The sequence below is a fragment of the Ahaetulla prasina genome, chromosome 2 (genome assembly GCF_028640845.1).
Source record: "Ahaetulla prasina isolate Xishuangbanna chromosome 2, ASM2864084v1, whole genome shotgun sequence".
In the NCBI taxonomy this organism is placed as follows: Eukaryota; Metazoa; Chordata; class Lepidosauria; order Squamata; family Colubridae; genus Ahaetulla; species Ahaetulla prasina.
The window spans coordinates 19,169,799-19,188,404 of record NC_080540.1 but is presented as its reverse complement, the minus strand read 5'-3'; the positions used below and the strand labels follow the sequence as shown (position 1 = coordinate 19,188,404).

Genomic DNA, 18,606 nt, shown 5'->3' with positions numbered 1-18,606 from the left:
GTCTACTGGCAGTTGTTGGTAGGCTTGGGCCAAGTCTAACTTTGCAAAGACTTGCCCTTGCCCCAAAGAGTGCAATAAGTGTTGCACCACGGAACCGGTAAGCGCTTTTCTGTAAGGCTTTGTTAAGCGTCGCCTTGTAGTCAGCGCAAATTCTAATTGACCCGTCCGGTTTTATGGGGTGACGATTGGCGTCTCCCACTTTGCGTGGTCGACTGGCACCAAAATCCCTGATTAATGAGCTTATCCAGCTCCTTATCGATTTTTGGTTTTAGGGCAAAGGACTCTCCTCGCCTTAAGCCTAATGGGGCTACCTGGGGTCTAAGTTGAAGGAAATAGGGGTCCCTTGTACTTGCCCAGGCAATCCTTGAAGACATCTTGAACTCGTTAAAGAGAATGTCTTTCAGGTTACAGTCACTTCTGTAGATGCCAGTCACTCCCATGCCCAGGGCACGAAACCAGTCTAGTCCCAACAGACTGGGCAGAGTTCCTTCGGCGATCGTGATGGGCAGGGTCTTTTATGTGGACCGTACTCGACTCGGACGGAGGTGGTCCCTCGAACAGGGATGCGATTCCCTGGTAGTCGTGGCACTCGTAGCCGTTGTGCTTGCAGGTGGCGCTTGACGGACGGCAGCGACTTCGCCAAAGTGTCCCAGGACATGATGGTGATCGCTGATCCGTGTCTACTTCAAGCCGGCACCGTACTCCCTCTATTTTGGCTTGGTGAAGATCTTCTTCTCCACTTTGGTCGGCGCGCCTATGACCACAGTTGTTTGGTTGGAATCGCGCCTTTTTTGTTTGAGCCAATCGCGGGCCGCCTTGCCGATTCCGCGCTCTGATTGGCCGATTTGAATTTTCGGCGGGAAGGTTGGGCCGCTCGACAAACTTGAGCTAGGTGCCCTTTCTTCCCACACCGCCGACACGTCGCGTCTTTAAACTTGCAGCGTTGGCGCTGGTGTTGACCCCCGCAGCTTCCGCATTCGTCTCGGTCCCCTTTGTCGCGTTTCTCGGTGCGGCAGACCCCTTCCTCGTCTTCACCGTCGGATTCGGTCTGAACCTCCTCCTGGTGCACCGGAGTTGCCTTTGCGCTCGCCTTTTGTGGGACCGGCTTCTGCAGTGTCTCTGCCGCTTGGTGGACATTTCATGTGCTCTGGCCGTCCAGGCGTTGGCCAGTGTGAGGTTGCTCTTTGCTAGCAGCCGTCGCAAACGGATATCTTTGACCCCTCGGATGAGTTGCTCGAGGAGCACCTCGTCTAGGTCGCGGTATCCGCAGTCCTTGGACGCTTTTCTTAGGGCGGCCATGTAGTCACCGATGGATTCGCCCTCCATCTGCCTTCGCTCTCCGAATTCAAACCGCCGCACGTATTTGGACGGCGTTGGTGCGAAGTGATTTTTTAGCAAAGTCTGCAAAGTTGGCCATGACACCGACTGCAACGGTGTTGGCTCTGCCAGGGCTTCCGCGATGTCGATGACCTCCGGACCACAGTGGCTTAGGAAATAAGCCCTCTTTCGGTTATCTGGAACTCCGTGCAGTTCGTTGGCTTCTAGAAAGCTGTCGAAACGGGTCATATACGTTCCCCATTTCTCTTTAGCCGGGTCAAACGGTGCGGGCGGAGTGTAACTGGCCATCTCCGCTTTTCTGCCCTGGGTTTGCTGGGTTCGGGTCTATCGTGCTTCAGCTCGGTTCTGGTTCTCCTCAGCCTCGAGATCCCACCTTCGTCGCCAATGTTAAGTTCTGGAAGTAACGAGGCTGGAGACCAGGGTAGTGACAACAGCTCTTTAATATAGGGTGAACCCAGCAACAGGCTGGGGGAAAAACCTCTCCTTTTATACAGTTCTGCTTGAGGCTTCGACCAATCAGCAACGTGCTGATTTCCCGCTCAAATATTTAAAAGGTACAACCATGAATACATAACAGTTTGCGAAAAGAGGAGGCAGGAGACAAGTCATCAGTGACAACAGCTCTTTACTTTATTGAGTGAACCCAGCAACTGAAACAGGGGAACAGTCCTCCTTATATACTATTCAGGCTGAGGCACCAGCCAATCACCAACGTGCATTTTCCCTCCAAAAGTTCCCTCCAAAATTCAAATACATAACAATCTTGATTGGTTCCTGAGAGAAATAAACAAAACACATAAATGTTATTTTGAAGCCAACAAAACTAGATCAGGTCTTCAAATGGCACCTTTAAGATGTGGAAGCCATTTTCAAAGGGGTTCAACCTGTAGGATATGGGAAAATTCAAAAATAAAATAGTATGTAGGTATATAGGTTAGAAATGCATATAAGTGGAGATTCAATTTTGCTTAGGCAGAGGGTTGGACTGAATGACCCTTCCAGCTCTGTTACTCTGTTAAATTTGTTAGACATTATTCTACTTTAAGATAGTGGAGAAAAGACACGTTGAAAATGTAACAATGTTGTGTTAGAATAAATCTTCTTTGTTCGTGGCACCTTAGAAAGAGGCCCAGCTAAAGGGAAATTCCTTAATGCCAGGGCAGTAGAGATAAGGAAGAGCTATGCTTGTGAAATATCTTATGGGTAGAAATAGGGAGGTATTGGTAGGAATAGGGAGGTGTTGAAAGACATGTAATTAAAGAAAGAGATGATGTTGTCTCTGAAGCTGTAGCCGATTAGTGGGGATCGGTCACTGGGTCCGATGTAGGAGGGGTATGGGGGGCGTTGGAATAGGGAACTATAAAATGTAATTCTTTTGAAATTTCAGGTGTGGCTTCCCGGCTCAAACTCCTTGTTGAGATCTGCTGGGATACCACCCTATTTTGCAAAACTGATTTTAATAAAGTCTCTTTGTTTTATCGACCCATGCTTATTGGCTGAATTCATTTCCAACAAACCCAAGTGACAGCCCTTCATGGTAGGCCAGTTCAAGACACACACAAAGCAGAGATTCCATGCTCTCCTGTGTAGCAAAGTAGAGTAGCAGGGATTTATTGATTTATATCCTACCTTCTTATTTTACAAATAACTCAAAGCAGCAAACATATCCAACACACCTTTCTCCCGTTTTCCTCACAGCAGCAACCTTGTGAGGGTGAACTGAGCTGAGAAAAAGTGATTGGCTCAAGGTCACCCTGCTGGCTTTCATGGGTAGGGCAGGATTAGAACTCACAGCCTCCTGATGTCTAGCCTGGCGCCTTAATCTTCATCTTAATAAGTCCATCCACAGGTGTTCTCCGTGTTCCCATCATACGCTAAACAAGGTGGGATTTGTGGAATCAAAATGCAAGACCCAAAGCAAGTAATCAAGGATTGCTGCAGTGTTTACGGTTAACAGTGTGCACTGGAGGAATTCCCTCCAGAAATTCCCTCCGAAAATAGTGGGAAGAACTTTTGTAGATGCGCTCATATTTGTACATTTCAAAATAGAGGGGGAATCTCAAGTTATTTCCTGCCCTTTTGTTATCTATGGTCTTAGAAGAAATATTTGCATCTTAAAATTCAGGGTTGCCCAGGGGAATGTTTTGACAAAATTTATCACAAGCCACTATGAGCTACAAGGACACATTCCTTATGCAGAGGTACGCTTCAAAATTTTTAGCAAGGGGTTCTCTGCCCGGTTGCTGAGTGGGTGTGTCCATAGTGGGCGTGGCCTAGTTGGCCTCCTGCACCACAGCGGAGGGTGTTTTTGCCCTCCCCGGGCTCTGGAGGCTTTCCTTGAGCCTCCAGGAGGGCGAAAACAGCCTCCCCAGGCTCCGAAGGCCCCCTGGAGGCCCTCCCGAACTTCCGGTAGGCGCGTTTTTCACCCTCCCTGAGCCTTCCTGCACACGCTGCACTTACTTGCATCCAAAACAGGCCGTGTGGGGACTCCTGGGAGGGGAGGGGCCAGCCAGGAGTGGGATTTGGGCGTTCTCCAAACTGCACAGAATCTTAACTAGAGGTTCTCCCGAACCCCTGCAAACTCCCAGCAGCCCACTCCTGTCCTTATGTCTCCATTTGTCTATTAAACAATCCTCATCTGAAATGCTCATTTGCCACACAGTTTCCCTCTCCTGCTTCCTCTTCCTCAGCACTCTGTAATCTTTTCTACAAGTTATTCTTAATGGCTCATTCATTTATTCTTTATGCCTACATTTGTTTATGCTGAGAGAGATCCTCCAGGTTCTTCTTCCACAAAAGGCCATTGGCACCAGCTTGGAGAGCTTCCACTCCACACAGCGAGGCTGAGCCACAAAAGTGCCACTTGTTTGGAAAACCAATGAAAAACCATTATTTAGAAAAAAGTCTAGCCCCCTTTTGAAATGATCCAACTTTTTTTTTTTTTTTTTTGAATTTATATCCCGCCCTTCTCCGAAGACTCAGGGCGGCTTACATTGTGTAAGGCAATAGTCTCATCCTATTTGTATATTTATATACAAAGTCAACTTATTGCCCCCCCAACAATCTGGGTCCTCATTTTACCTACCTTATAAAGGATGGAAGGCTGAGTCAACCTTGGGCCTGGTGGGACTCGAGCCTGCAGTAATTGTAACTACAGGCAGCTGTGTGTTAATAACAGGCTACATTAGCCTGGTGAGCCACTTCCCAGCCCTTGATTCTGATTGACAGCTGTTAAGCATTGAATTCTTACCTCCTGTCTTCTTTCTAGCCTGATGAAACAGAATCACCTTCACACTTATCTGCAGACCAAAGAAAAATGAAATATTAAGGTGAGATGGACGTCTTATCTCTAAAGAATCTGAATCTTGAGCGGGTTCAAAAGAATCTGAATCTTGAGCAGGGGTGAAATCCAGCAGGTTCTGACAGGTTCTGGAGAACCAGTAGCGGAAATTTTGAGCAGTTTGGAGAACCAGTAGAAATTTTAAGTAGTTAGGATAACCGGCAAGTACTACCTCTGGCTGGCCCCAGAGTGGGGAGGAAATGGATATTTTGCAATATCCATTCCCCGGGAGTGGGGAGGGAATGTGGATTTTGCAGTATCCTTTCCCTGGAGTGGGGAGGGAAAGGAGATTTTGCAGTATCCTTCCCTTGCCACGCCCACCAAGCCATGCCTACAGAACCGGTAGTAAAAAAATTTGGATTTCACCACTGGGCAAATCACATGGGTTTTGTAATTTGTTAACTACCGTATATACTCGATTATAAGCCGAGTTTTTCAGCACGTTTTTTGTGCTGAAAAACGTCCCCTCGGCTTATACTCGAGTATATACGGCTTATACTCGAGTTTTTTTTTTTCTTCTTTTTTTCACATTATACCGGATGGTGCAAACTTGGCGGGCTTTTGCATTAGCGCGGGGAAGCCCTGCCGGTGCAGTGAGAGGGCGGGGCGGGGGAGCCGCCAGCCTTCTCCGCTGAGGGAGGGAGGCTTTCCCTGACCGGTAGCTGCCTCATTTCCCTCCCTCGGCTTATACTCGAGTCCCCAGTTTACCCCAGTTTTTTGGGGTAAAATTGGGGACCTCGGCTTATACTCGGATCGGCTTATATTCGAGTATATACGGTATCATAGTTACTTTGTATTTTAATCTGATTTATATTCTTTCTTGTAAAGTGATGTTCAGATTTATTAGCTTTTAACATTCCTAAACTGTTAAACAAGCTGGAGACCAGCTCCTGATAAGAAAAGTTTGTTAGTACAAATTGGTGTGTGGCTTATCTCTTCTGCTAACCCTAAACAACCTTTCTCCTTATAATTTATGCCCCTTCAGACCTCATTTCAACTTTCCTTTTTCAGATTTCTTTATTATCTTAACTATAAAAGGGGACCTAAGCTAAAGATTCCTCTTTGAATGAGGAATCTCTTTTGTCTGAATATTCTGATAAATTGTAATAAAATGATCTTCCTGCCCTGATTTGTCTCACTGGGAAATATGCACACCCGAAGCACAAGCCTGAAAAAGCCATATTTGGCCTTCAATCTAGAAGTTGGATTCTGAGGATTCCATGAATTCACAGCATAATATATATTTATTAAATATATGTCAAGCCTATTGCTCGTCACACTGTCAGCCAGATGTTTAGAATGGATTTGACATTTTTTGTCCACCTATTCAGTCCTTCCCAAAGAGCTGGGAGAAACAGATATTGTTTGATGGTGTTAAAGGTATTGTCGCAGGATATAAGCTGTTCCAAGTAAAGCTGCCTTTTGCAACTGACTGATGGGGATTTTGTCAATGCCAGTGGTGTTCAAGTAGTGATTCAGATGTTCTGGGATTTTTTTTTTTATTATTATTATTATTATTATTTATTATTATTATTATTATTATTTATTACACAAAATGACAGTATACACAGCAAACGAGATAATTATGCTGGATTTCGTATCACAGATCACTAGTCGAACATTTCCCAAGCATTTAGGACTGCGTGATGTATTGGCGAATTATGCGAGCAGATCCCAGTAAGGTGGCCTTCTGCAGCTGACCAATGTTGATCTTGTCAGCGCCAATTGCTTTTAAGTGCTTGCCTGGGTCTTTAGGCACAGCTCCCAGTGTGCCAAGTACCACTGGAACCACCTGCACTGGTTTATGCCAGAGTCTCTGCAATTCGATTCTCAAATCTTGATATCTGGTGACTTTTTCAAGTTGTTTCTCATTTTATTATTATTATTATTATTATTATTATTATTATTATTATTATTATTATTATTATTATTATTATTGCTGTTATCTTTATGTGAGCAACTAGGGCAGTGATGGCTAACCTTTTCCGGACCAAGTGCCCAAAGCGTGCACCCAAACCCCCAAAATGCAATGCACCTATGACCCCCACGCACACGCCCTGCCCCCTGTAAATGCACACGTGCCCCCCACACGTGCCCCCGCCCCCCATACATGCATGTGCGGCCCCACCATACACAACACGCCTCCCACAGATCCACAGTAGAGACCTGAAGACCAGCTGGCTGGTGGGAGACGAGGGTGCATGCGCAGGGGAGCTGAACTGGGCTGACAGCTCATGTTCCCACAGAGGACGCTGCGTGCCACCTCTGGCATGTGTGCCATAGGCTCGCCATCACAGAACTAGGGCATACAGAGGGATCTCCTGAGACATGACTAGAGACCTAACTCTTGGGATGTCGCGAAAGATTCTTGCACTACAAAATGTATCACTAGCATTATAAAATGCTAGTGCCAGTACAAAATAAAATTATGTTTTTTCAGCCCTGGAAAAATTGACTGCAAAAAGTAAAAATAACTTAAAAAGATCTTTAGAGATCGCTCTGTGAGTGAGATGGTTGGCATTTATTTATTTATTTATTTATTTAATTAATTAATTAATTAATTAATTAATTAATTAATTAATTAAATTAAATTAAATTTAATTTAATTTAATTTAATTTAATTTAATTTAATTTAATTTATATACCGCCCTTCTCCCGAAGGACTCAGGGTAGTTTACAGCCAAATAAAAACAAATATTACAAAAATTAAGAAATATTTTAAGAAGCTAATTTGATCAGGCCAAAACAGACTAAAACTATAATAAAAGCCCCGTTATAACTGCATTAAGCTAGCCCTGCGCGATGAAACAAAAAAGTCTTTAGCTTGCGTCAAAAGGTCCGGAGGTCAGGGAGTTGACGTATCCCCGGAGGCAGCTCATTCCAGAGGGCAGGAGCCCCCACAGAGAAGGCCCTCCCCTGGGGGTCACCAGTAGACATTGTTTGATTGACGGCACCCTGAGGAGACCCTCCCTATGGGAGCGCACGGGTCGATGGGAGGCTATTGGTAGCAGCAGGCGGTCCCGTAAATAACCCGGTCCTATGCCATGGAGCGCTTTAAAGGTGGTAACCAACACCTTGAATTGCACCCGGAAGACCACTGGAAGCCAGTGCAGCTTGCGCAGGAGAGGTGTTACATGGGAGCCTCGAGTTACTCCCTCTATTACCCGCGCAGCCGCATTCTGGACCAGTTGAAGCCTCCGAGTGCTCTTCAAGGGGAGCCCCATGTAGAGAGCATTACAGTAGTCCAGGCGGGAAGTGACGAGGGCGTGAGTGACCGTGCATAGGGAATCCCGGTCTAGGAAGGGATGCAACTGGTGTATCAGGCGAACCTGATAAAAAGCTCCCCTGGTGACGGCTGTCATATACTTTTCTAAAGACAGCCGTACATCCAGGAGGACGCCTAGATTGCGCACCCTCTCCATAGGGGCCAATGACTCGCCCCCAACAGTCAGCGATGGGATCAGCTGGCTGTACCGGGGTGCCGGCATCCACAACCACTCAGACTTGGAAGGGTTGAGTCAAAGCCTGTTTTTCCCCATCCAGATCACTTTAAATGTGATCTTGTAAAAAATAAATATAAAGAAGATTTTTAGAAATATCTTTTTCATCAGCCACTATTCCCATTCAAAGGCAGGACAAATAGCCAAACTTACGTGGGTCTTCAGCCTTTGAAAAATGCTTCTTTAGAAAACTGCAGTGGTGGACAGGCCCTTTCTCTGTTTCCCGGGATGACTCACTATTAAGAACGAAGAAATTCTGCTCCGTGGCATTATAGAGCGGCCACTCATCCTTGGTGGCCACCAACCCATCAGGATTCCTATGGAGGAAGAAAAGGATACGGATTTTCCAAGGAGACCCGTCTTGATCTGAGAAACTACACCCAAGAGAAACTCCCAAAGGGGACTTGAGGAAGGGGTGAGGATAGCCTTTAGTGCCCCCTGCTGGTTAGAGACTTGTCAACAGGGTTCATACAGGCTTTTAAATATAATAAGGAAGAATCCAAGTCACTAACCGGCAGGAGACCTTAAAGGGCATCCCCACCAGGTTCTGAAGAACCGGTAGCGGAAATTCTGAGTAGTTCGGAGAACCAGCAAATACCACCTCTGGCTGGCCCCAGAGTGCGGTGGGAATGGAGATTTTGCAATATCCTTCCCCCAGGAGTGGGGAGGGAATGGGGATTTTACAGTATCCTTCCCCTGCCACGCCCACCAAACCAAGCCACGCTCACCAAGCCATGCCCACAGAACCAGTAGTAAAAAAATTTAGATTTCACCAGTGATCCCCACCCTCTCCCTCAGTCCAAGACGATCCATGATCAGCTTCTGGTTATGAACAGTTTAACTTGCTACTAGCACAGAGCCCAAGAGGAAGAACTTTGCTTCACTACTTTCTTCGAACTACTCACTACATAGATCTACAACTGGTACGAGGCATATAGCAATATGAGTACAAGAAGGACAATATGGGTAGTCCTCAACTTATGACTGGTCGCTTAACAACCATTGGAAGTTGCAATGGATTTCTGTTAACAACTGAAACTCAATGGGATGGAATGTCAGTGTCTGGAGTAGTGCTTCTCAATCTCAGCAACTTTAAGATGTGTAAACATCTTGTTATAAATAATTTTTATAATTTTTATTTCCATTTTCCAACATCATATATATGTGCAAACTATTAATGATTAATGATTAATCATACTGATTCAGGCCTGCCCGATTGCCACTTCCTTGATGATTGTGAACATCAACTCCCAGAATTCCCCTAGCCAGCATGGTTATCTGGGGAATTCTGGGAGTTGAAGTCCACACAGTCAGGATTCCAAGTAACACCCCCAATGAAAGAAGACTCCAAGACTTGAAATTCCTCAAAGTTCAATTTTATTAGAGATGTCATATTGGCACACCTGGGAAAACCCGAATCTGAAAGCTTCCAGTTTTCCCCACCCAAATGAAAATCCAAATCCCTGCCCCAGCACCCACATGTCCATCACATGGCCCAATCAATACACCGTCCCAACTGGAGATGCCTCCCAGTCCCACCCCTCCAGGTGCAGGGCAGGATGTCCTTGACTCCCAGAGAAAGGGATGTTATTATGGCTCTATATCTCCCCTGCTCCATACAATCCCTCCTCCCAATTTCCAACAGCACTAAATGTGGCAGGCCTGAAGGTCCAATGCAAAAGATGGCTTCCAGGCCTGACACACATGGTTTAAAGTTGCTGAGATTATAAGCTCTGATTTGGAAGCTTCTTCATTGACTCCCACATCTATACCAACAGTTTCCTTAAAGGGACACTTCATAATACGTTTACAAACATGAACTACATTCACAAGACAGTTCGTGTTAAGGTATTTAAATTTAGTAGCTGGAGCAGTGTGGTTGTGCAGTGAGCCAGAACACACAGTTGTGGTTGATTGGTTGAAGAGTGCTGGCTCCTGCATAAGGCAATCTGTGCTGTGATTGGCTGCTGAGGGTGGGGGGAGTTTCCCTTCCCCCATCCCCCTTTTTCTTCTGTGTGTCCTGTGATTTACCTTATGGTGCTCCTGTTTGCCTGACTGTTTGCTGTATATATAGTTGTTAAATATATTTATTTATATAAAACTATGATTTTGTGTCAGTGTCTATGACCTCTCTTGGACTTCAGCTGCACAATTCCCTGACAGTTCAGAATCTGGCTTTTGATATGGCTGCTCAGACATAGCAGCCAAAGTTCAGTATATCTAGAGTTCACCAGAGACTTCATCTACTGTCCTCACAGGAGTATCAGCCCTGAAACATTTTTGGAAAACTTCAGGGCTGCCACAGCAAGGCCAGTTACAGCTGTGGGAATGCGAGGGGGGAGAAAGAAATAGCTGGGGGATGAGTAGCCAAAATAACATTCTTTCCCATGGGAGCCAAGGACACTCTACCAGGTGTTGGAGAGGCATGAACAAAAGGCAGCCGGAGGAGGATTGTGACCTGATTGGACCATGTGATGGACGTGTGGCCTGGAGAGAAAGAACTTTGGGTTTTGATTTGGGTAGGGAAAAGCTTGGGTCCTTCAGAGTTGGGTTTTCCCCAACTGTGCCAATATGGCATTCCTAATAAATTCTTATTTTGAGGAAACTCCAGGCCTCAGAGTTTTGATTTCGTAAGGTCTGTTACTTGGGACCCTGTCATAGAGTTTGTGAAGCAGGGCAGGTCTGCTGATCCAAACCCAGGCCCATACCATATAAACTTTTGAAATCTGCCAGTCCCAATCCACTCCCCCATTCTTTACACCCTGGGCACCTTCCTTCTTGTGAGTGGTTTATCTTGCCACGTTGGCTTGAGATTTGGTATCCCAGTTTTGTGTTTTGTAGGATTATTAGTATTAGTATTATTAGTATTAATAATTTGACCTGTAAACATACACAAAGGAATAGCGTGCATTACCTTATGGCTGCATTACTTTAGATATAAAGTGCATTTGTTGAATGGAAAGGCTTTCTTTGGATTTAAAATAAAAATTAGAAATAAAGTTAACTACTTACCCAGTTCTGGCAAACTCTGCCCAGTAGTGCATCATTTTACGGCTCAGACTGGCTTCAGCCTCTGTGAATGTTCGATTGATGGGAAACACTGATTCAAGGGTTCCAAAAATATAAGCAATCTCAGCATCATGATGCGGTCCAGTCCATTGAGGCCAAGCTGAGCTTGAAGGTTGATGTGCAAATAAATAGGCATATACAGGACTCCCCGTTTTCCTGATATTTCCTGCAGCTTCAATCATTGGGCATGCAATGGCCAAATCTGTAAAGAGGTTGGACAGAGCGGAGCGGTATTTTGCCGGGCCGTGATTTCCTTCACTGTACCTCAGTGCAATATTCTGAACAATATCTTCTGTGGCATTTGGCACCAACATTCTTACTCCTTTCAGAAGCTGCTCCTGATTGATGAGACTTTCGTTAATGTCAGAAAAAAGATCGTGGATAAATGTGCTCCCTTCATCAGAGACTTTTCCTATGAGGAGAGGTTTGACTTGAATTTGCCCCTCCTCCATGAGCTTTCCTGGATCACCAAGCAAAAAGTCCCCATCTATGGTTGGCCTAAAGGGAAAATTCAGAAGGCAGTCTTTGTTCAAGAACAGAGAGCCTTGTTGCTGAATAAATTCAGAAACACTTTTTGTTTGCAGACAATGCCCTATGTTGGTATTATTGCCCTCGGAGCAACCTAGCAAATGAACGAATTTCAATGATAATTTTTTGGCTTCTTCAGGAGACCTCCAAGCCCAGAAAGCATTGGCTGTTCCGCTCTGGATCACCGCTTGGGCAAAAAGGTCCTGGCTTTTTGGCGTGAGAAGATGGAAATTCACAGAAGCTCCTCCAGCACTGTGGCCAAAAATGGTCAACCGAGAAGGATCTCCCCCAAAGGCAGCTGCATTCTCTTTTATCCACTTCAGGGCCAGCTGTTGGTCCCATAAGCCTAGGTTCCCTGGAGCAGCTGGTGGCAAGTACAGAAAGCCCAGAGCTCCCAGGCGATAATTGATGGTGACCACAATGACGTTCTCAGTGGCAGCCAAAGATGACCCATTGAACAAGTTCAGAGAAGACGTGGCACCTGTATATCCACTTGAGTGTAACCAGAAAAAAACAGGGACTGGTGAAGAAGGTTGTGGGTATGGCACCCAGATGTTGAGGGAAAGGCAATCTTCTGACAGTGGTGTTTTAGGATTCCACACCATTGCTGCAGTGTCTTCGTAGTAAATAAACTGAGGGCAGGAATTGCCAAAGCTGGTGGCCTCCAGTGTTTGCTTCCATGGCTGATGTGGAAGAGGTTTCTGGAAACGCAACTTCCCCAGGGGAGGCTCAGCATAAGGAATGCCTAGATAGGCTGTCACAGATCCAAGGCCAGACAGGAACTGCTTGCCCTTAATAGGGCCACTTCTGGTTATGACCACTTTGTCTCCCTTAGACGCAGAACTGGAAGCTAATGGGAAAGGAAGGAGGAGGAGGAGGCAGCACAAGAACATTGCAACAGTATGACGAGCCGGTGGACCTGGAAAAAGTTAATAACAGTAACAGATTTGGAAGGGACCTTGGAGGTCATCTAGTCCAACTCCCTGCTCATGCAGGATACCTAGTGGTGGGATTCAGCCAGTTCACACCACTTTAGGAGAACTGGTTGTTAACTTTCTGAGCAGTTTGGTGAACTAGTTGTTGGAAGAAATAATTAGGGCACAGAACCGGTTGTTAAATTATTTCAATCCTACCACTGAGGATATCTGTATGAGGGATTCGATCCACCAAACTGCCGACCTTTCTGATCTACAAGCTCAGTGTCTTAGCCACTTGAGCCACCTAGTCAGACTTCAGTTACAACCGATATAAAATTATTCCTCTTACTGCATAAGCCCACCTAATGCCAATTCATCATTGATTTACTGGGTGGGAATCTGTTTTTGCTGAGGACACCAATGGTGATCAGGGAGTGACTTAGTCACCTTTCCCCTTCTCCATGAAGTGTCTCCAAGCTTAAAGAAGAACCGCTTAGAGCTCCTGGTTACCGATCCACTTCCTCAGCAAAATGACAGTTTTGACACAGAATCGCTAGTAGATTTTCTCTAGGGTTATCAATACAGTTTTATTATCATATTGTTTGTGTTACATCTTGTTTCTGTTACATATTTTTATCTTTTTAACTTATTCCAAAATCCCTTTCTAGAAGTCGGTGTACCAATCCCTATCTTGTGGATTATGTTAAGATACAACTGAAATAAATAACAATGTAAAATAACCCCAAATCAACATTTTTACTGCTCCAATCCTGCTTTAAATCAAAGCAGGCTGAGGAATTCTGGGAGTTAAAGTCCACGAGTCTGAAAGTTGCCAAGGTTGGTGACCCCTGATTTAAATCATTCAGATATACAGCTGAATCTCTCTCTCATACACACAGCCATTTTTCTTTGGGACAGGATTTTCCATCTGAAACCAGCCTATTTCTAGACCACCATAGTTTAAGGCAGTGCTCTTTACTTTTCAACATCTGAACAAATTTCCAGATTATTAATATTTTTTTACTGAGGCATAAAACTGAAGTTGTTCTGTTGGAAACATTCCCAAATCCCAAAACCCCATTAGCCTTTCAGAAGGCCCTGAAAATGCTTTCCCCAAAAAACATGGGGAGCCCAGGCTGAGCCTGTATAATGGTTACATTACCTTTAGGTGGATGTTTTTCTCCCACAAGGTTGCTTATATTTATTTCTTAAGCTTTTTATATTTGTTTAAATAGTTGATTGTAGAAATCATAAACAGTCACATGGGTGGCCTTATTAAATTTGTCCAATAAATATATATTTTTTTCTTTATAGAGCCATCCGTCTCACCAAAATGAACCCTGGGTGGCACACAACGATCAATAAAATTAAATAAAATAATTTTCACAGTGATTGAGAAACGAAGTTTTCTGCCACTGTAGACCTTTCATACATGAATACTCCCCGCCCTCAGAAGAAGGAAATATTTTGGGGAATATTAAAAAGGCATACTTCGCTAAATTAGAAATGGGAAAAATCTTAAGGGAGCAGAAACCAGCACCAGTCTCCCTGCCCCAAACAAAAACTAAGGAGGCCATTTTATAGAAATGAAGATTTGGTAATCCGGCATTTAGAAAGACTGGGTCCGACAGAAACTCAGATAAGCAACAAACCGAAGCTTGACAAAATTAGCTCAGACAAACTCTTAGGATTTGCATTTCCACTTTTGTTTATAGAGCCAGCCATGACCCCTACATGACCCCATAGGAATCGAGAAGGTATAAAACCGACCCACTCTCAAATCCATTTTTCCAGATGTCCCAGAATCACGCATGGTTGGTGGTTCTGCTTCATCAATAAAGGGGACCTCTCTTTCCAATCAGCCTCCATTTTATTCCCGGCATGGAACTGGACCTCGATTTTTCTTCCAATACCAATCGAGAATGAATGGATGAATAAGATGGAAGGGATTTTGGAAGTCTTCTAGTCCAGCCCACTGCTCAAGCAAGAGCACCTATCCTATACTATTTCAGATAAGTGACTGTCTAGTCTTTTCTTAAAAGCATCCAGTGATGGAGCACCCATGATTTCCAGAGACAAGGAGTTCCACTGGTTAATTGTCCTCACTGTTGGGAAGTTTCTTCTTAATTCCAAGTTGCTTCTTTTGTCTGACAGTCCCTTTTCCTGCCAGAGTAGTTCAACCAACTGAAACGTTAATCAGCTTTGGGCATTTCCAATCTTGAATTTGGTCGCAGCACACATAATCCTCGACTTATGGCCACAACTGAGCCCAACATTTCTGTTACTAAGTAAGACAGTTAAGTGAGTTTTGCTCTATTTTGTGACCTTTCTTGCCACAGTTGTTAAGAATCACTGGAGCTGTTAAGTTAGTCACACGGTTGTTAGGTGAATCAAGCTTCCCCAAAAGGTCCCAAAAACGTGATCACCATGACCCCAGGACATGCAACTGTCATAAATACATGCCAGTTGCCAAGTATCCAAATTTTGATCACTCACTGTGGGGATGCTGCAATGGTCATAAGCTGCCTGGAGTCACTGAGAGTGAGTTGGATGGACATACAGAATTTCTTAAATTAATCAATATGTTTGGCATTTTGGCTGAAGAGATTGTTGTCTATATATATCTAGCCTGGAATAGAATTAACAGGCTAGAAAAAAAAATTCCAATCCCTTTCCTAAAAACAATCTTCCAGTTCTTTGAAAAAAATGATCTTTTATAAATTCTATAGACTTACCTGCTTGTCAGATTTAACAAGACTAGTAAATATCATCCTTGGCTTATTCCAAAGAGGGAAGCAGTTTCTTAGATGATCAGACTGTATCCTGCTATCACAGAAATAATGAAAAGAGAAACTTCATATATTGCAGAGAGGTGCATTGACCAACTGGATTTTGCCCATAAAGAGGAGGAAGCAGCAAATATTGACAAAAGGTTCCAAAATCAAAGTGGTGGAAAAGCAGAGAACTTCAATGGGGTACAGAGCAGTGATGAAATCTGAACCAGTTTACTACCGGTTCACTGGCTATGCCTGTACACTGCCCGTGCGCATGTGCAGTACACACCATGCACCAAATACAAAGTGAGCGCACTGCAGTGCACACCAAAAGGAGGCATTGGGTAAGTAGAATAGTGCACGGGGGAGTGATCAGCTATGAGTGATCAGCCGAATAAGTTGTAAAAAAAATGCTTTTAAAAGTAAAAAAGAAGGCTCTGATGATCAGGCAGCTCAGCTGGTATCGTCAGACCCTTTTTTAAATCTTTTAAAAGCATTTTTTAAAAGAAGTGGCAAGCAGGGAAGCGGGCAACTGGGCATTGGATGGGCATGGGCGAGGGGACCAGGGATTTTTGCTACCGATTCTCCGAACCACCCGCCACCATCGCTACCAGGTCAGCCGATCCGGTCCAAACTGGGAGCATTTCACCCCTGGGACAGAGGAGAATCACTATCTCTGGTGTGCAACTTGCAGACTTGAAAAGAACCATTACAACATCTGGCCAGATTTCAAAGCAATTAAAGAACCAGAAAGCAAATAACAAATACCTGAGGCAATCCTAAATTGGTTCTGATCAGATTCTGATCAGATTCAGTTTTCTTGCTTCCTGCTGGGAATTGTTCCTATTGAAAAAGAAGGATGAATAACTAAGCTTGTTACTAAAGGTTAATAAAAGCCAAATGCTTTCATAGAACTTTTTCATAGAATCACAGGACTGGAAGGGACCTTGGAGGTCTTCTAGTTCAACCCCACACACAAGCAGGAGACCTAGGCTTTTGAAACCCTCCGATAATGAAGCACTCACAATTTCTGAGGTAGAAGGAACCTTTTTTTGTGAATGAAATCAATCAATATGGCCTTCAATAGAAATTTCCCAGTTTCCTGAGATTCTACAAAAGCTTTCTACCTGTTGTTGGCAGAAAGGCATTTTGCAACATAGATTCCATTTCTAGCTTAGATGATTCCTCCTTAAGGTAATCATCAGGTTCAATTGCCATTGCTGGCAGAGCCTAACTCTTAACTTGGTTGGTCCTCTGTCCTTGCCTGCCTCAGGCCTCCCCCAGCCCGAGGACATCTGAGCCTCCAATTTTTAATAAGCCTTTAGCAAAGAAATGTTGGCTCATTGGTGATGCAGTTTTGGCCCATGTGCAGCCAAGGTCTGTTGGATCTCCTGCCATGATAGCAATGTTTGCCAATAACCAGGTCAATGGCAGTACATTGATCCTTATAAACCCCTTACCTAAGCAATCTTGTGTGTTTGGCTGATTAATGTTAGATTATGTTATTCCTTGTTATGCTCTATGGAAACAATAGTTTGACTATAAAAAAAGAGGATAGGAACAGAGGCGGGTTTCAGCAGGTTCTGACCAGTTCTGGAGAACTGGTAGCGGAAATTTTGAGTAGTTCGGAGAACTGGTAGTAAAAATTCTGACTGGCCCCGCCCCCATCTATTCTCTGCCTCCTGAGTCCCAGCTGATCGGGAGGAAATGGGGATTTTTGCAGTAACCTTCTCCTGGATTGTGGAGGGAATGGAGATTTTACAGTATCTTTCCCTTGGAGTGGGGTGGGAATGGAGAATTTACAGTATCTTTCCCCTGCTACGCCCACCAAGCCATGCCACGCCCACCAAGCCATACCCACAGAACCGGTAGTAAAAATTTTGAAACCTACCACTGGATAGGAAGAATTGGCACCTTTGAACTTTGTTTTGGGGGAGACTCCTGAGAGTACCATGGACAGCCAGGAAAAGAAACAGAATAACAGAGGTGGAAGGGATTTTGGAGGACTTCAAGTCCAACCCCCCGGTTCAAGCAGGAGACCCTGTACCATTCCAAACAAGTGGCTGAAACCAATGGATTATGAAGCAAATCAGAGTTCTCACCTGAGGCCCACCTCCTCAAATTACCCTACATTGGACACACGATGCCAAGAGCCATGTCTATGGGAATCGCTCTAATGCTGGGAAGGTAGAAGGGAAGGGAAGAAAAGGATGACCAGCTACAAGTGAATGGAGTCAGCTACAGTGGTGATGAGTGTCTCCTTGGAAGACTTGAAAGAACAAGTTAGGGACAGAACCTCACGAAGGAATCTATCTATGTGGTCAGTTGAAAACAACTTAATGGCACATAATCAGTCAAATGGTATGAAGAAGAGCCGAGGTGGCGCAGTGGTTAGAGTGCAGTACTGCAGGTGACTTCAGCTGACTGCTAGCTGCAGTTCAGCAGATCGAATCTCACCGGCTCAAGGTTGACTCATCCTTCCACCCTTCCAAGGGGGGTAAAAGGAGGACCCAGATTATTGGGGGCAATAGGCTGACTCTGTAAACTGCTTAGAGAGGGCTGTAAAGCACTATGAAGCGGTGTATAAGTCTAAGTGCTATTGCTATTGCTAATAGGCATGCAATACTAAACCATTATTTTGACTGCTAGTAAATTGTTACAGAGAGCCAATTTGGTGTAGTGGTCAAGGCACCACAGTAAAAACCATGAAAGCATGTTCTACTCCTACCTTTCAGAAATGATACTACATAACTATACAACTATATCCTGCTATCACACAAATAACGATCATGAAAAGAGAAACTTGATATATTGCAGGGATTTGCATTGAGCAACTGGATTTTGCCAATAAAGGGGGAGGAAGCTGCAAATATTGGCAAGAGGGTCCCAGAGTCCTGGGCAGTGGAGGGCAAGTGCCCAGCTCAGCCCTTGAACTCCTGGGGCTCCAGGACCCCACAGCCCAGCCCAGTCGTGCTTCCTGAAGAGGGGCGGCGGCTGCATTTACCTCCTCTGCAAGGCTGCTACTGCTGTGCTTGCTCTCCTTGGCCAGGTTACTCATGGTTGGTGCCTGGAGGTCCCCGCACCAGTCTTAAGCCAATGCTGGCCTCCAGCCCATCCCTGGCCTTTAGAGTGGGTGCAGA

General features: G+C 44.8%; 2 protein-coding genes across 3 annotated transcripts in view; one reads left to right on the top strand and one right to left on the bottom strand.

The window, feature by feature from the left end:
• RPP21 (ribonuclease P/MRP subunit p21) overlaps positions 1-18,606 on the top strand; it is a 100,211-nt gene that overhangs the window by 32,853 nt on the left and 48,752 nt on the right. Inside the window, exon 2 of one of the 2 annotated variants that reach the window (XM_058169119.1) lies at positions 4,607-4,667. The exons of the other annotated variant lie outside the window; for it this stretch is intronic. The gene's annotated coding sequence lies outside the window, so the exon portion shown is untranslated. The remainder of the gene's footprint in view (positions 1-4,606; positions 4,668-18,606) is intronic. 2 annotated transcript variants of the gene reach the window in all.
• LOC131190402 (cholinesterase-like) lies at positions 3,666-18,524 on the bottom strand. The gene is made up of 6 exons (XM_058167723.1): positions 18,471-18,524; positions 14,184-14,187; positions 11,191-12,694; positions 8,332-8,495; positions 4,589-4,637; positions 3,666-4,200 (listed from the first exon to the last, which is right to left on the bottom strand). The coding sequence occupies exons 1-5, from the start codon at positions 18,522-18,524 to the stop codon at positions 4,603-4,605; spliced, it is 1,761 nt and encodes a 586-aa protein (XP_058023706.1). The 3' UTR covers positions 3,666-4,200; positions 4,589-4,602.

What these genes read in the sequence shown, in the direction of transcription:
- LOC131190402 (XM_058167723.1), bottom strand. Translation starts at nt 18,524, where the DNA reads ATGAGTAACCTGGCCAAGGAGAGCAAGCACAGCAGTAGCAGCCTTGCA. An exon ending in GCAGAGTTTGCCAGAACTGG is followed by an intron (nt 8,496 to 11,190) that starts GTAAGTAGTTAA and finishes CTTCCTCCATAG; the next exon opens with GAATCCTGATGGGTTGGTGG. An exon ending in TTCAAAGGCTGAAGACCCAC is followed by an intron (nt 4,638 to 8,331) that starts GTAAGTTTGGCT and finishes TTTGGTCTGCAG; the next exon opens with ATAAGTGTGAAGGTGATTCT.